Source organism: Amblyomma mixtum, chromosome 2 (genome assembly GCF_055824585.1).
Source record: "Amblyomma mixtum isolate Tamu chromosome 2, ASM5582458v1, whole genome shotgun sequence".
Taxonomy (NCBI): domain Eukaryota; kingdom Metazoa; phylum Arthropoda; class Arachnida; order Ixodida; family Ixodidae; genus Amblyomma; species Amblyomma mixtum.
In genome coordinates, this window is record NC_143013.1 from 60753447 (window position 1) to 60767866 (window position 14420).

General features: G+C 45.7%; 1 protein-coding gene across 1 annotated transcript; it reads left to right on the top strand.

Annotated features, from left to right (window-relative positions):
* The first annotated feature begins 10063 nt into the window (after positions 1–10063).
* On the top strand, positions 10064–12363 carry LOC149359496 (sulfotransferase ssu-1-like). The gene is made up of 2 exons (XM_089569063.1): positions 10064–10386; positions 11165–12363. Exon 2 carries the CDS (start codon positions 11285–11287, stop codon positions 12233–12235), a length of 951 nt encoding a protein of 316 aa, XP_089425189.1. The 5' UTR covers positions 10064–10386; positions 11165–11284; the 3' UTR covers positions 12236–12363.
* The last annotated feature ends 2057 nt before the right edge of the window (positions 12364–14420 follow it).

The following is a 14420-nucleotide window of genomic DNA, read 5'->3' on the forward strand; positions in this document are numbered from 1 at the left end:
TTCTCACAATGAGAAGCAGCTTCCCATGTGGTTTCATTACAGCTAAGAGCGTGCTTCAACAGTGAGTGGGGAGCGTTCCTTCATGTTTTTGTGCCTAAAGCGCTGTAGGGGCCTGTGAAGTGAAGAGTATATACGTACAGTTGAGCAGTCCGTCTTCTGGTTCAGAATGAAAGTTTCAGGTTGTCTATGCCCGCGCAACCAGGTAAGCTAAAAAATTTCGTGGTGAGTATTCCGCGCTATCTTCATTTTCCTCAGTTACAAAATATAACATGCAGGCATCGCTTTGTGTGCCAAGCATAAAGCATGGAGCGAACAATGTGCTAAAATTCTGCTGCGTTCTTTGCTAGATTGAGAAAAGGGACACACACGAGAGAGTGAATCACAGGCATAACAGGCTTTCACTCTACTTCCAACACACATGCGCTGAGTGGTTCTCAAGCATAGTTGCAATTGCGGCGTTTAACGTCCCGAAGCCACACTTGGCCATTGAGGGACACTGTAGTGCAGAGCTGCGAATTGAGACTACCTGTGATTGTTTAACGGGCGCTGACTTCGCACAGCACACAGGCGTCTTTTTGTTTAGGCTACACTGTAACATGGCCGCCGCGGCCCGTATCGAACCCGTCACCTTGGGAGTTGAGTAGGTTTCGTTTGAGTGCCTCGGCCTGGTTTAGTACACATAAATTGCGCGGCAGGCAACTTGGCGAAAGAATCTCTTAGCGGCATTGTCATCGCTCCCGTAAACATCTGCGCATACTTTACCGCGGCTAGGTTTCCCAGGAGGATGCTAACGCATGGAGTTGCTGAATCCTCACTTGCTTCCCCACCCGACTACCGGCATCTTCTATTCCCTCTGCACCAGCAAACAGCAGCGATCTCGCAAGCTTGAGAAGCTTTAGGCTTCGCTTATGTGGCTACGCTATTGTATTGCTCATTTCCTTTTCTGCCTTCACAAATCTTGCCTGACGGACCGCCCTTAAAGCCCTTCGTTCTGTGTTAAATCCGAAAATATTGATAACTACCTGTTGCTGTCGCCGGTTCACTGTGAGGAAGTGAGTTGCATGAAATCGCGCTTCATCACCGCACGCGTTTTGTCGGCTACGATTGTATAATCTTTCCGAACTTCTACGTCAGGGAGCTGCAAAAGGCATGATCACTTCTTTGACATGCTAAACTTTCTTATACAATTAACGGCTCCTTTGGTAAAGTTTCTCTATATTCCTACCTCTTTCCGCTGATCCCCAAGATATATTCTTTTCCAAACTTCATTCCGTGCAGGTAAAAACCTCTTCCCTGTTTCAATTACTCTATTTCACGGAAACTGGAACTTGGAACAAACGCTTCTAGCTCCCTTAGCTGCGACAATGTGGCGCATGGCTCAGAACCTTCAAAATTTATAGATTAAAAAATGCAACACACTATTCATAAAATAGCGCTTTGACATCACCCATGACGTAAGAAGGAAAGAGAATGACAGATTGTCTACAGAGCAGAACACGACAGGCCGCTAGCCTTAGCGGCACTGACTGGGCGATGTCCGTTATACCTGCTAATTTCGGAGCTTTATTTACTATTATAAGTGACTCCTGATCTCATATAAATTATTGCAAGGCATCAGGATCAACTTTTTCTACATCATCTACAGCATAAACGGCGTTTGTGTTTCATGTACGAGAAATGCAAGCGGCGCATTTTATAAAAATGCAATGCGAGAAAGCAGACTCAAGAAGCTCTTAAGTGCATATTTTTCGCGTCCAATATTTTGAACCACATTGATGATTAAGGGCTGACCTTTGATCGAGCTACTATATAAACAAATCACAAATCAAAATATTTCGCTGCATTGCAAATATTGTTTCTGAAGGTAGAAGAATACTTCAAGAAATTGAACAACATTAAAGTGGAATGACAAAGATGCCGCGACATCACTGCCCAGAATTTCGCAATAATCCGCCGTGGCATTTGACTGCCCGCGGAGTTCTGCATGCTTTCAAAGAAGCGATGCTGGGAAACGAAGCCTTCGGCTAAATCAGGGCCGCCTGAGAAGCTTGCAAAAGTACATGAAGCACAGTTCGACGGAACACGGCATTCAACGAAATTAAAGAGTGTAAAGTGAAGAACAACCGAATTATAACAATCTTTTTCAAATAATCGGTACATTTTATGCTATGAAGTGTGCCGTGTGCTGCAGTCGACCGCCATGCATTGCTAGTTCATCGCAGCTTGGCCATCACGGAGTCACGCTGTGCCGACGCTCAAGTGCATTTTATTTCAAGCTGCATCCGGTACAGGGAACTCGTTCATGTAATGCTGCAGACGTACGTAGTTAAAAGTGTTGCGCCAACTAAGTTTTTTTATTTCTGCATATGCAAATTCCTTGCATGAAACAACCAACCTTTCATCGCTTTAAGGCCTGCAGGAGTGTTCAGAGTACCGCTACATTTTTTTAGACTCCATAGCATGATATATAGTACCCGTCGGTGTGAGGTGTAAGTGAGCACCCGGTGGATTTAAGTGCAGATCTAAAGTAAGTTCAGGTTTCAGTTTTCTTATTGCACTGTTTAGGTCGCATGCACGTAAGATTGTGGTGTACCAGTGCAACTTACTTAGAAAATATATGTAGAATGTAGCAACTTGGACAAAGCTGTTTCTTTTGTCGTCGTGTCATTCTTGCAGGAGAAAAAAGGTTTGCAAAACGAAGTTAGAATCGCAGCGTATGCACTGGTTGGAAATGAAGCACTAAAAGCCGTTTATGGCTGTATTATCAGCATTTGCGTCCGGCATGAAAAAGAAGAGCATTAAACCCCTTTTGCAGTGAAGAACAAAATTATTCTGATAGGAAGCCGGAAGGGCGTAAACTTCTCCAGGAATTGCAGGAATCATTATCAAGATTAAATGCTGGCAACAAATTTCAACTAACGCATGTTGTAACTGATTCGCTAAAAAAAATTACAGGTACACATTTATACACATCTAACTACTTGTAGTAGCTGTACGCTAAGCAAGGAAAGAACTGCGAAACACAGGAATGTTCTAGATTTTCTCCTGTCGGTTCTAAACAACTGCATTGAAGAAAAAACGGTGATGTTAGAATATTCCTTACTGTCCGGTGTAATATACGGTTGTCTATTTGCCGAATCCAGGTCTATAGAATTCTGCCCTTGAAGGAAATTGTCGCGCTAGAAGCAAAGCCCTCTTATGACCAATCCTTCAGTTTAATCAGTTTTAATTGTTTGCCGGTGCGATGCTACTCGTCCAAGCTTAAAACTAAATGAACGAACTCGACAAAAACCGTCAAACAATGCCTGCATAAGAGCCTCGATTTGAAGGGAATGCCAATATTTCTTAGTGCAAAGTGTATTTGAGCTGTGAATAACATTCACTTGCAGCACAGGCGAACAGCATCCTTCTTGGCTTTCATGGGAGTTAAGAGCAGCCTTGGACGCAAACTAATAGAAAAAATATATTCTCTCATCTAAAAATTGTACAAGCGAAGCGCATTCGTCTGAACAGCTCATTGATTGCGTGAAGACTAAGGTGTTTCGTACGATTAACGAAAGCGCATGGAACAAAGTACAAAAACAGCTGATTACGCACAATGTAGTACAGTCTTGGGCAAAAGAAAGAGGCTCCCCATCCACGTTTTCCGAAGCCTGCCACTACGCAGGCAGCGCCACCTGACGAAGCACTCCTGTTGTCGAGACCACCCTTTTGCGCCTGTCTCGACAGCAGGAGGGCTTCGGTAGGTGGCGCCCTCGTGCAGAGCGGCAAGCTTCGGAAAACGAGGGGTTAGGGAAGGGGGCGCGGTCTTACTTTTTCCTGCGACTGTACGTCTAAGGAGCACCACCACCCAAACTCGCCATCGTGCTTTGGTCCCTTGGAAGTGTTTTAAATTCAACGGGCCTTCAGATTATTTGCTCCTCTTAAAGGGTCCCTGAAAAGGATGTTAGAGGTAGTCTATATAACGCTTGCTTTATGTAGAGTACAGGCCACTGAGTGTTCATTTCGTATACAGAACCTCAAAAGCTAACCGATCATTTACAATATATTTTCAAAGCATCGCGCTTTCACGCCTCGCGGCGACCTGAGGTGTCGGGCTTTCGGCCGAATCCGCGCGCAACGCGTCGTGCAACACTCGTTACGTCAGCACCGGTGGGCGTTCATTCTTTCGCCATGACGTCTTTTTCTGACGTCATGCAACTGCCATGGCCGCAGCCAGAAGCTCCCCCCCCCCCCCTCCCGCGCGCGTCGGCAGTCGGCGGAGGGATCGAGCGAGAGGGGCCGACGGAGGAGCGATAACATTTCAGAACGAAGTGAAAAAAGCGACGAGAGGAGGTAGACAGGCGCGAAGACGGAAGGCGTAAATTCAAATTTTGACCACGCGTAACTCAAATTCCGGAGGCCATGGCAAGAATACGATGTGTTGCCGGCGTCGCCACGCCCTTTAGGTAGGGGCGGTACGCGGCCTGGGAATCTGCAAATTTCGGTTACGTTTTTGTCAATCGTCTGACTGTGTCTTGACTGTGTGACTGTGACTGTGTCCTTGACTGTGTGACTTTGACTTCGGTTTTGTCTTATTTTGTCTTGATTATGTTTTTATTTTTCTTATTTTTATTTTGTGGCCGGCGCTCAGTGCTTTCTCAGACTGTTACTGTGACCATGACTTTGCAGCGACTTGTGTTGTTTCTTTTTTTTTCATTATTATTATTTATTCGGCGGACTGCACATTGGGCTTTGGCTGTCTGCCGGCGACTAACTTTTATTGTGATGAGCCTTTTGTTTTCTTTTCTTTTGAGTTTTTTTAATGCTCTGTTTCTCGCTTAATTTTTTTTTCTTCTTTGGAACATTTCGTTATTTTTCATTTATTTTCAATTAGCGTTAAGCCTGGCAAAGCATTGCTGGTCCAGGCATCCTTTGTCTTTCTTTTATGTTTTTTACTTTTTTTGAGACGTCCAATAAAAGGGCCAGAACAAGTGCGATGGCGGCTCCTTCCGCCTCGGCAGGCGAATTGGTTCAGACAGTGGCGGCGGCCCCCACTGTGCCGTCTTCATAGACGGCACAGTGGGCGCGGGAGAGTGTGCTCAAGATCGCGAAGTTCTTCGACAAGGACTACCATAATTTGCTTCTGGAGAATGAAGAGATCCTGCAGAACGTCATAAAGTATATTGACATCAAGTCCATGAAGAATTAGTCCTTGAACAATTTCACCAACTTCTTCACTAAACAAGTAGCAGGAGACGCGCCGCAAGGCCTTAAGGTACTCCACGAGGTCTTGCAGAAGAATCCTTCCACTGCCAGCCTCATCCGCAAAGGTATTGTAGGAGACTGGAAGAACCACTTCTCAGCGGAACAAAACTCGAGGTTGGAGAAGAAGATTTTGGAACGCTTATCAAACACCGATTTGATTGATATGTGGCGAAATCATGGTGTCATGTAGTCATTGGCTTAGGTGCACCTAACTAACTGTAATGTGAGCCCGTTCACGTTAATTTCATGAAATGTTTTCAGGAGGCTGCACGTGGGGCATTACTTCTAAAGTCTCTAAATTGGGCCTTGCTTTCTAGAAAAAACATTACGAAAGTCGCCGTCATAAGCACCACCAATTACGAGCAGACCATGCTGCTTGTTTTTACACTAGAACGTGTTGGTCTTTCTATGAATGGATTTTTCGGAATCAACAGTATTTACCGATACGTGACGTACTGTTCCGGGATAAAGAGACTACAAACGCACGGACGGTTCGAGTGCCGGAGTAGTCGTTCGCCGAGTTTGTTGCTTCATACCGGATGATTTGCTTATATACACAAACAACGGTTCTTTTCTGTTATTTAATAATCGTAGTATTATGAAACCACACACATGTATACGCATTCATTGCGGATATTTTTTTTTGCACGGCCAATAAAGTGTTTCTATACATTCTGTCTTCATAATTCTGGGAACCTGACTAATACGCTGAATATGCCCGAAAATGCATTCACGCGTAACAGTTTTCAAATACAGTCGTTACCTTTAGCTAAATATCCCTTTTCAACTCGGCTTAATTTCTCTATATTCCGTGAATTTCTGTGCTGCAAAGCTCTAGGTGTCATCGCGGAAGTGGTCTCGTACTCATCTCGATGGAAAAAAAAATTTGAAGAGGTATTTCACTCACCGCATTACATTAGGCGTCGAAAAGAACGATTGAATTCGGTGTTTGCCTCCATAAATCTACGGGAATAGTAGATAAAAATGGAAGAGCGGTTACACTACTGTTCATGAGTTCAATAAAAGGGAAGGGAAGGCACATTCTTGCTCATCTGAAAGAAGTTGTCAAAGATATAACGCTTAAAGCAAGCCTTAACCCTACCAGGCTGAATTCCAAGTTAGTGGATTCCACGCCCGCGTCAACCCACAAGGTGGAGGGGTATTGGAGCTGTGTTCTTACAATTACGTACTCGTTGCTGACAAAGAAAAGCAGCTTCCCATGTGGTTTGATTACAGGTACGGGCGTGCTTCAACGGTGAGTGGTGAGTGTGCGTGCATGTTTTTATGCATCAAGCGCAGTAGGGGTCTGTGAAGTGAAGAGTATACGTAGAACTGACAAGTTAGTCATCTAGTTCAGAATTAAGGTTTCGGGTTGTCGATCCCCGCGCCACCACGTAAGCTAAAAAATTTCATGGTGAGTATTCCGCGCCATCTTCATTTTCCTCACTTGCAAAATATAGCATACAGGCATCGCTTCGTGTGTCAAGCACTAAGCATGGGGCCGGTATTGTGCTAAAATACTGCTGCCTTCCTAGCTAGTCGGGAAAAGGGACACGCGCGAGAGACTGAATCAAAGACACAACACGTTTTCTCTCTAGTTCCAACACACATGCGTTGAGTATTTAAAAAAAATGCTTGTAGTTGCGGGGGTTTAAGGTCCTGAAGCCACACATGGGCATTGAAGGACACTATTGTGGAGGGCTGCTAATTGAGACTACCGGGAATTGTTTAACCGGCGCTGACATCGCACAACACACAGGCGTTCTTGTGTTTCGCTTCCACTGTAATACGGCAGCCGTGGCCGGGATCGAACTCACGACCATGGGAGTTGAGTAGGTTTAGTTTGAGTGCCTCGGCCTTGTTTAGAAGCTGCCAAGAAATCTCTTAGCGGCGCTGTCATCGCTTCCCTATACGCCTGCGCATTGTTTACCGCGGTAGGTTTCCGAGTTGGATGCTAATGCATGGACTTGCTGAATCCTCTCTCGTTGCCTCACCTGAATACCGGCATCTCCTATTCCCTCTGCAGCAGCAAACCGCAGCGATCTCGAAACCTTTAGATTTTTAGGCCTCGCTTATGTGGCGACGTTATTGAATTGCTCATTTCCTTTTCTGCCTTCCCAAATCTTGTCTTGCGGTCCGCCCTTAAAGCCCGTCGTTCTGTGTTGGACCCGAAACTATTCATAACTACCTGCTGCTATCGCCGCTTAAGTGTGAAGAAATGAATTTCCTGAAATTGCGCTTCATCACCACACTTGCGTTTTGTCGGCTACCGTTGGACATTCTTTCTGAACTTCTACGTCAGGACGATGCAAAAAGCATGATCTGTTCGTTGACATGTTAAACTTTCTTTTAGAATGAAACGGCTCCTTTGGTAAAGTTTCTCTCTATTCCTATCTTTTTCCGCTGATGCCCAAGATTTATTCCTTTCCAATATTCTTCTTTCCGTACACGTAAAAACCTCTTCCCTGATTCAAGTACTCATCTATCTCACGGAAACGGGAATTTGGAACAAACGCTTCTAGTTCCCTTAGCTGCCACCATGTAGCGCATTGATCAGAACATTCAAAACTTCTAAATTAAAAAATTCAACACTATTCATTGAATTTCGCTTTGACATCATCCATGACGTTAGAAGGACAGAGAATGACAGATTGTCTGGAGAACAGGACATGACAGGCCGCTAGGCTTGGCGGCACTGACTGGGCGATGTCCGGAATATCTGTTAAAGTCGGTGCATTATTTACTGCAATAAGTGTCTCCTGCTCTGATATAAATTATTGTAACGCATTACTGAGTTCCAGGAAGTCGCCGTCCGTGTAGTGACTAATCGAGTCCAGTGGTTATCTGCCATTTCCGTTTGAAGTCAACCACAACCACAGCGTATTCCGTCCACATCAGGAGAATTCCTGACAGAAAACTGCACCTTTCTCCTCTGGCGATGGCCACTACAGTGCTTAGACACAGAATGCGAACACTCAAGTTCGATTTCATTGAAAGGGGCCCGAACTCCTCTTTGGTCTTGTCGAGTCACAGTTTTCGACGGTGGTATATTTTTGTCACATTTCAGTCAAGCCGCCGCGGTGGCTCAGTGGTTATGGTGCTCGGCTGCTGACCCAAAAGACGCGGGTTCGATCCCGGCCGCGGCGGTTGAATTTCTTTGGAGGAGAAATTCTAGAGGCAGGCCCGTGTGCTGTGCGATGTCAGTGCACGTTAAAGAACCCCAGGTGGTCGAAATTTCCGGAGCCCTCCACTACGGCGTCCCTCATAGCCTTAGTCGCTTTGGGACGTTAAACCCCATAAACCAACCAACTAAACCAACATTTCAGTCAGCAGAGAGCTATTTCTCTCTGCTTTCACGCGCTTCTCTATCAAGGCGCACTAACGTAATACTGCAGTTCTGCATGGTATAGGGAGCGGCTGTATTCGCATTAATCGGTGCCACTGCGACATGCAGTGGTGGGAGCCGCGTTACGATAGGAAACCACTCTGCACAATACCACTCTGCAGGGCCTACGGTCATGCTCACTTGAAGCCCGGAAAACATTTGTTGCAGACGCGCTTACTTTCGGCCAGGCGCTTAGCCGGAGTTACATCAAGATATTGGTGGGTTCAAATCTGCTGTATAGTTGGCTGTTGTCTTAAAAAATAGGCTGTGGCATATAGCACTACATTTGTGCTTGTTTACTTTGCAGGGCATTCTGATGGCACCAGTAGCAGTGAAATTTAACGTCCGTCCATTTCTCGTTTCTATTCCAATCGTAGTACAAGTGTTGGCTTTGTATTTCATAGCATTGCTTAAACTGAGAAGTTAAAGAGCATCCCATTAATAATTAACCTAAGTGTTCATAGTTATGATCAAACTCGATATGACCATTGTTTGTGCACTATATGCATTGCGATACCTGCTCTTAAAAGGGGCTACGGAGAATATTTCGCCCTCTTTTCATTTATTTGACCACCCCTCTTTTTGTATAATAACGCCTTTTTTACCCTGAGACAATCAGCGCTCTTTCAGGAAAAATACTGAACGATGTTTAATCTCAGCATCGTATCAGTCGCTGCCTATTTTGTAGGCACTTAGGCAGCATTTATTTTTCCATTTCTTATATATAAGCAATGTATCTGCATTCGGTGCGCTCTTTTTCTCCGTGTCCAAAACCTGGTGGCCACTTACGAGTAAATAAATGGTAGCAAGGAAGAGACGATTGCGCATCTACACGTCAACATCGCTCCCCAGAAGACGCAGCCGAAATCCCGTTCTAACCTCGGCAGGCCTCAGCTGCCCGTAGCCCTCATTAAAAAGTCATTCGAAGCGCGAACCCACCGAATGGCGCCTGGAAATAGGGGCCAAAATGGCGGGGCGCCTGCGTCAAGGAGCTCAACCAACGGCGTTTCTTTTTTGGCCTTATATTTTCACCGACGGAAGGAAGTCATCGAGCTGCCGACGCAATATTTACGCGCCTCCTGCACAGCTATGCGGAACTCGGGCACCGTCAGAGCAAAAAAAGAAAAGAAAAAAGTCAAGAAAGGAGAACGCAGAGGAGAAGGAGGAACCATTACGCTTCCATTCCTTCCTCCCTTCTTTCACTCTTATCTCTTCTCCTTTCCTTCTTTTCTTCTTTATTACCTGGTCCAAAAATGGCTCCGCTGAGCGAAAGTCTGCTGGTTCTTTTCGACTTTCCTCAAAGGGTTCACGTTTTGTACGCGTGGCCCTCTTCCTTTCTCTCTCTCGCTCTCTTTTCCTAGGCTACTTCTTGTCTCCGTGCCTCATTCTGCTTTGCTTTCTCTCTCTCTTTCCTGCGTGTTCGGTCACAGTCTGATTATGCGTTGTCGCTTTCTTTAAGACCTGATTGCACCCCTTCCTGCCTACTCTCTCTTTTCTTTTCTGCTTGTTTGCTTTTGCATCGCGTGGTATACCCCTCCGCCGGGAACCCAAGTAGGTAGGTCATCGCTCCGCAACCAGTCGCCCAACGAGGCGCCTGCAGCGGCGAGCGTACGCTGGGGGCTCTGTGCGACGCTCAGTTGCTGTGCCAGAGGCGTTCGTGAAGGGATTCGGATTCGCTCACTACGACGATTCGCATCGACATTCATTGCTGAAAGTCTCCTGGGATCTTGGGAACTCTTATTTGCGCAGAAAACGTAAGCAGCTCGCATTTTATATCCGCCTGCTGTAGAGTATGTGTACTTTGGATTGATAGTTTATAGGTTACGTGATGTACCGTGGGGACTGTAACCAGCGCATCCATTTTTTTTTCGCGAGTAATTCCAATAGCTCAGATGCTTCCAAAATCTACACTGCCGTCTCTAAGCAGCTGGTACAGAATAGTTTATTCAATGCTTTACCATGTGCCGCTTTAGTTAGCATATTATATATTTTTGTCTGCAGATGCAATGTAGGCACCATGATTCTTGTGTTATATTATTTTGAGGTTCCAGAGTGCCGATTGAACCAGTTACTAAACATTTAATTGAATTTACTGTTCTTATTACAGTTTTCTAGAACTAGTGCCAGGCCTGTTCTCTGGAGCGATCGCTCTAAAATTCCAATCACAATGTATTTTTTATATTTTGTTTTTGGTGTTGGCAATACTAACCAGACGTCCGCGAGCTGAGTCGACGCCCATTCGTGGGAAGCATACAGAGTTTGAACATTCGTGACGTCATCGAGCACGGTCACGGAAGTTGCAGCCAGTTGTCTTTGCGCAGTTTTTATTTTGTCATTACTTATTTCACACGTTCCCTCAGAAATTTCGATTTGAGGACCTCTCTTTTACTCTGAAACTTTTACGCTCGCTGGTAGGTTTTAAGCAAGCTTTGCAGCTTTTATTGTAGCTCTTATTGTTCTCAAAACCATCCTATGTTTAATTCATGCGCAACGACAATTATACCTTTTACGTGCCTCCTGCTTCGCGAACAGGATTTCTCACTCAAGCCTCTCAGCCTCTGTGGTGTGTGCGCAAGCCGCAGAACGTCAAGCCGAGTGGGCTGAAAAAATACTTAATTGAGGTTACCGAGACCAAAGCCAACGAAGCGACGAATGGAAGAACAGCGCGTACTGCCATTCTATGAATCCTATTCCGGATTGCGGCTCGCCAACTTTTACCCACCATACAACGTCACCTCTGGTCTTCAGTACAACGCCAAAGATGGCGACGTCTTCCTCGTGACTTATCCTCAATGTGGTACGCTATGGCTGCAACAGATCCTCTACGTTCTGCTTCACGACGGTTCTTCGCCTAAAGACGCCGCTAGCCTGTTCCAAGCCTTTCCTTTACTCGAGCTTGAAGGCTCCGAAGCCGTCCAGGACGCTCCTAGTCCCCGAGTCATCACGTCACATCTGCCGTACGACTTCATCCCCAAGTCGCCGCGGGCCAAGTACATCGTGCTTGTGCGCGACCCTCGCGACGTCTGCGCCTGCATGTTCCGGCGCCTTCGGACGTACCCGGCGTACGAGTTCGGCGAGGGCCAGCTGAGCGACTTCCTGGACGTTTTCTGCAACGACGCCGTTGACTACCGTGGATACTTCGCCCACTTGCGGTCGTGGTGCGACCACCGGGACGACCCGAACGTCTTCTGGCTCAATTACGAGGAGCTGCACTCGAACTTTCAGGGCACTGTGAAGAGCCTTTCGAGCTTCCTCGGTATTGAGCACAACCTCTTCAAGAGTAGAATCGTGCTGAAGAAGTGTCAGGATAAAAGCAGCGTCTCCTACATGAAGTCCAAGACCAACAAGTACATGGAAGAGTTCCTGTACATTCCCTTCGAGAAGCTAGCGGGAGATGGGAGGTTCTCAGAAGGAGTCAAGTCATTTCACGCGTCCGTCCAGTGCTCAGGATTCCTGGATGCTATGTCCAACGTCCGGTGTGTACGCAGTGGTAAGGTCGGCACCTGGAAAGACGTTATGACTGCAGATGAAGCCAAGAGAGTCGTCGACCGAACGGAACTGGCGGGGCGTGACGTGGCAGACGCAGTGTTATACAACCGATGAGAGTAAGAATTTGTGCACGCTTGTGAATGGACAGAAACAGTGGCGAACGCTGACATGATGCAGGTTTGTTGTACAGCTGGAGCCAGTGGCGCACTATAGTACAATATCGAAACTTAAGCACTGTCAGCTAATTGAACCACAATTAAAGAGGACGTGAAAACAACACACAGGTACGGACCAAAATCTGGTGTTCTCTTTGCCGTGTGACAGGGGAAGAGGTCACAGGAAGTGAGCTTCCAAAGGCAGCAGAACATCAAATTGAAATCCCTTGAGTGAGCATACAAATTCAAAACAAACTTACCTGAACGTTAATGAGGGCTTCAGACGCATCATCTTACTAGCCCTGCAAAGAAAAGTTCGCATATCGAGAATAGGGAAGATCGATGAAAATCTTGCCGCCTTCGGAAGCCAGAAGTAGCCTACGTCATACACGGAAGTAGAACTCAGCAGAGTTCTACTTCGGGGTGTAGAAGATTTGGTTTGGTTTGGTTTATGGGGTTTAACGTCCCAAAGCGACTAAGGCTATGAGAGACGCCGTAGTGGAGGGCTCCGGAAATTTCGACCACCTGGGGTTCTTTAACGTGCACTGACATCGCACAGTACACGGGCCTCTAGAATTTCTCCTCCAAAGAAATTCCAGCCGCCGCGGCCGGGATCGAACCCGCGTCTTTCGGGTCAGCAGCCGAGCACCATAGCCGCTGAGCCACCGCGGCGGCTCGGGGTGTAGAAGAAACTGCCAAGACTAAAGTTCAGTTGCATTGAAACTGTGAGTGCTCAGCGGTATGCCTCGCCATGTCCTAATGTGGAATAATGCGTGAAACCAGTGAAACAAGCCAACATTAGGTTCCGTACGGCGGAGTAACAATGTATCGCTTCGCAGAGCGAAAGAACTCTATGGGTTAAATTTTGCTGCACGACCGCCAGCGTGCTGCAGTTTAGGGTTGAGATGTGTGTGCCACAGAGCACGAAGGGTTGGTCGACATCCAGACGATGTAGAGAGCGCTTGAGGCCGCAACATATACATAACATACTTTAGTGCGACTGGCAAGCTGTCACAACAGCCGTACCAAATATACAATATAAGTGATCGACCTACTGAATACGATGTTAATAAGCTTTATTTTTTATTATTATTTACGATCACCTGCAATCAGCATCAGGCATTTTTACCAGAGTGGTTCAAGAGTATTTAATAATACAGTGGTATGTACAGAAAATTCACACAGCGCAGGTTAATACAAGGCATGCGCAAAATACAGATTGAGATTAAAGCGACAAAAATACATTGCATAAAACTCCTTAAAAATAATAAATATCACACAGAATATTAGAGCAAAGAAGCGAAATATTGTCACTGTTAACATCATAATAACAACAAAGCAATTTCACTGTAAACAAGATAAGAACGAAGTTAATTTTGGCGCGGAGGCAATGTTTTAGCTGATTCCATTCGACTATTGTGGGTGGTGGTGGTAAAAACGTTTATTAAAAAGGGACTGGAGGTATGTTTGGATCAGCCCTTAAGGGACTGATCCTATTGTGCGCGTCAGAAACGAATACTTGAAACAGTTCTTATGTGAGGAAAATGCAGTTATATCTAGATTATGCCTTCACTGAGTAGCGTATAAGGAAGAGATATATATTACTTTGGTTCTGTAAATCTTGTAATAACCCTTAATTAGTTGATATGACAATTCCAGATGTGAGCAACGATACATAATTTAATATCTAATTTAGTGTACAGCCGGGTACCACAGATACCATAATGCAAAGCTCGAAGCGCGCAAATGCTTTCTACTACTCTTATAAGCCCGAAGTATATTAGAGTTCTTATAAGGATACTTCCCACGACGGCCTATGTGCGTGGCGGTTAGTACGGACAATCTTAATATGTCCTTTCAACAATATTTTCAATGGCCTCAATCTAAAGCAACGCGCGCCATGTGAGGACCGTAAACAGCGCTTCTAATATAGACCATTGTACACCAGGAATAGTATGACAGCAAGAAATTTTCACTCGACCCGCCTTCACAAGGCCGAGGAATTCTACGCCTTCCATGCACAAAGCTGTAAGGCTTCCTTGTGTGTTTTCTTTTTTATATAAGGATGCTGGAGAGGGAGAAAGAAGAGCGTGGCGATAGTTTTAAGTAAAAACAAGCATGGCAGTTTCAAACCTTTTATGTCG

Bases quoted from the DNA above. Each gene is read 5' to 3' on its own strand.
- LOC149359496 (XM_089569063.1), top strand. From the start codon at position 11,285: ATGGAAGAACAGCGCGTACTGCCATTCTATGAATCCTATTCCGGATTG.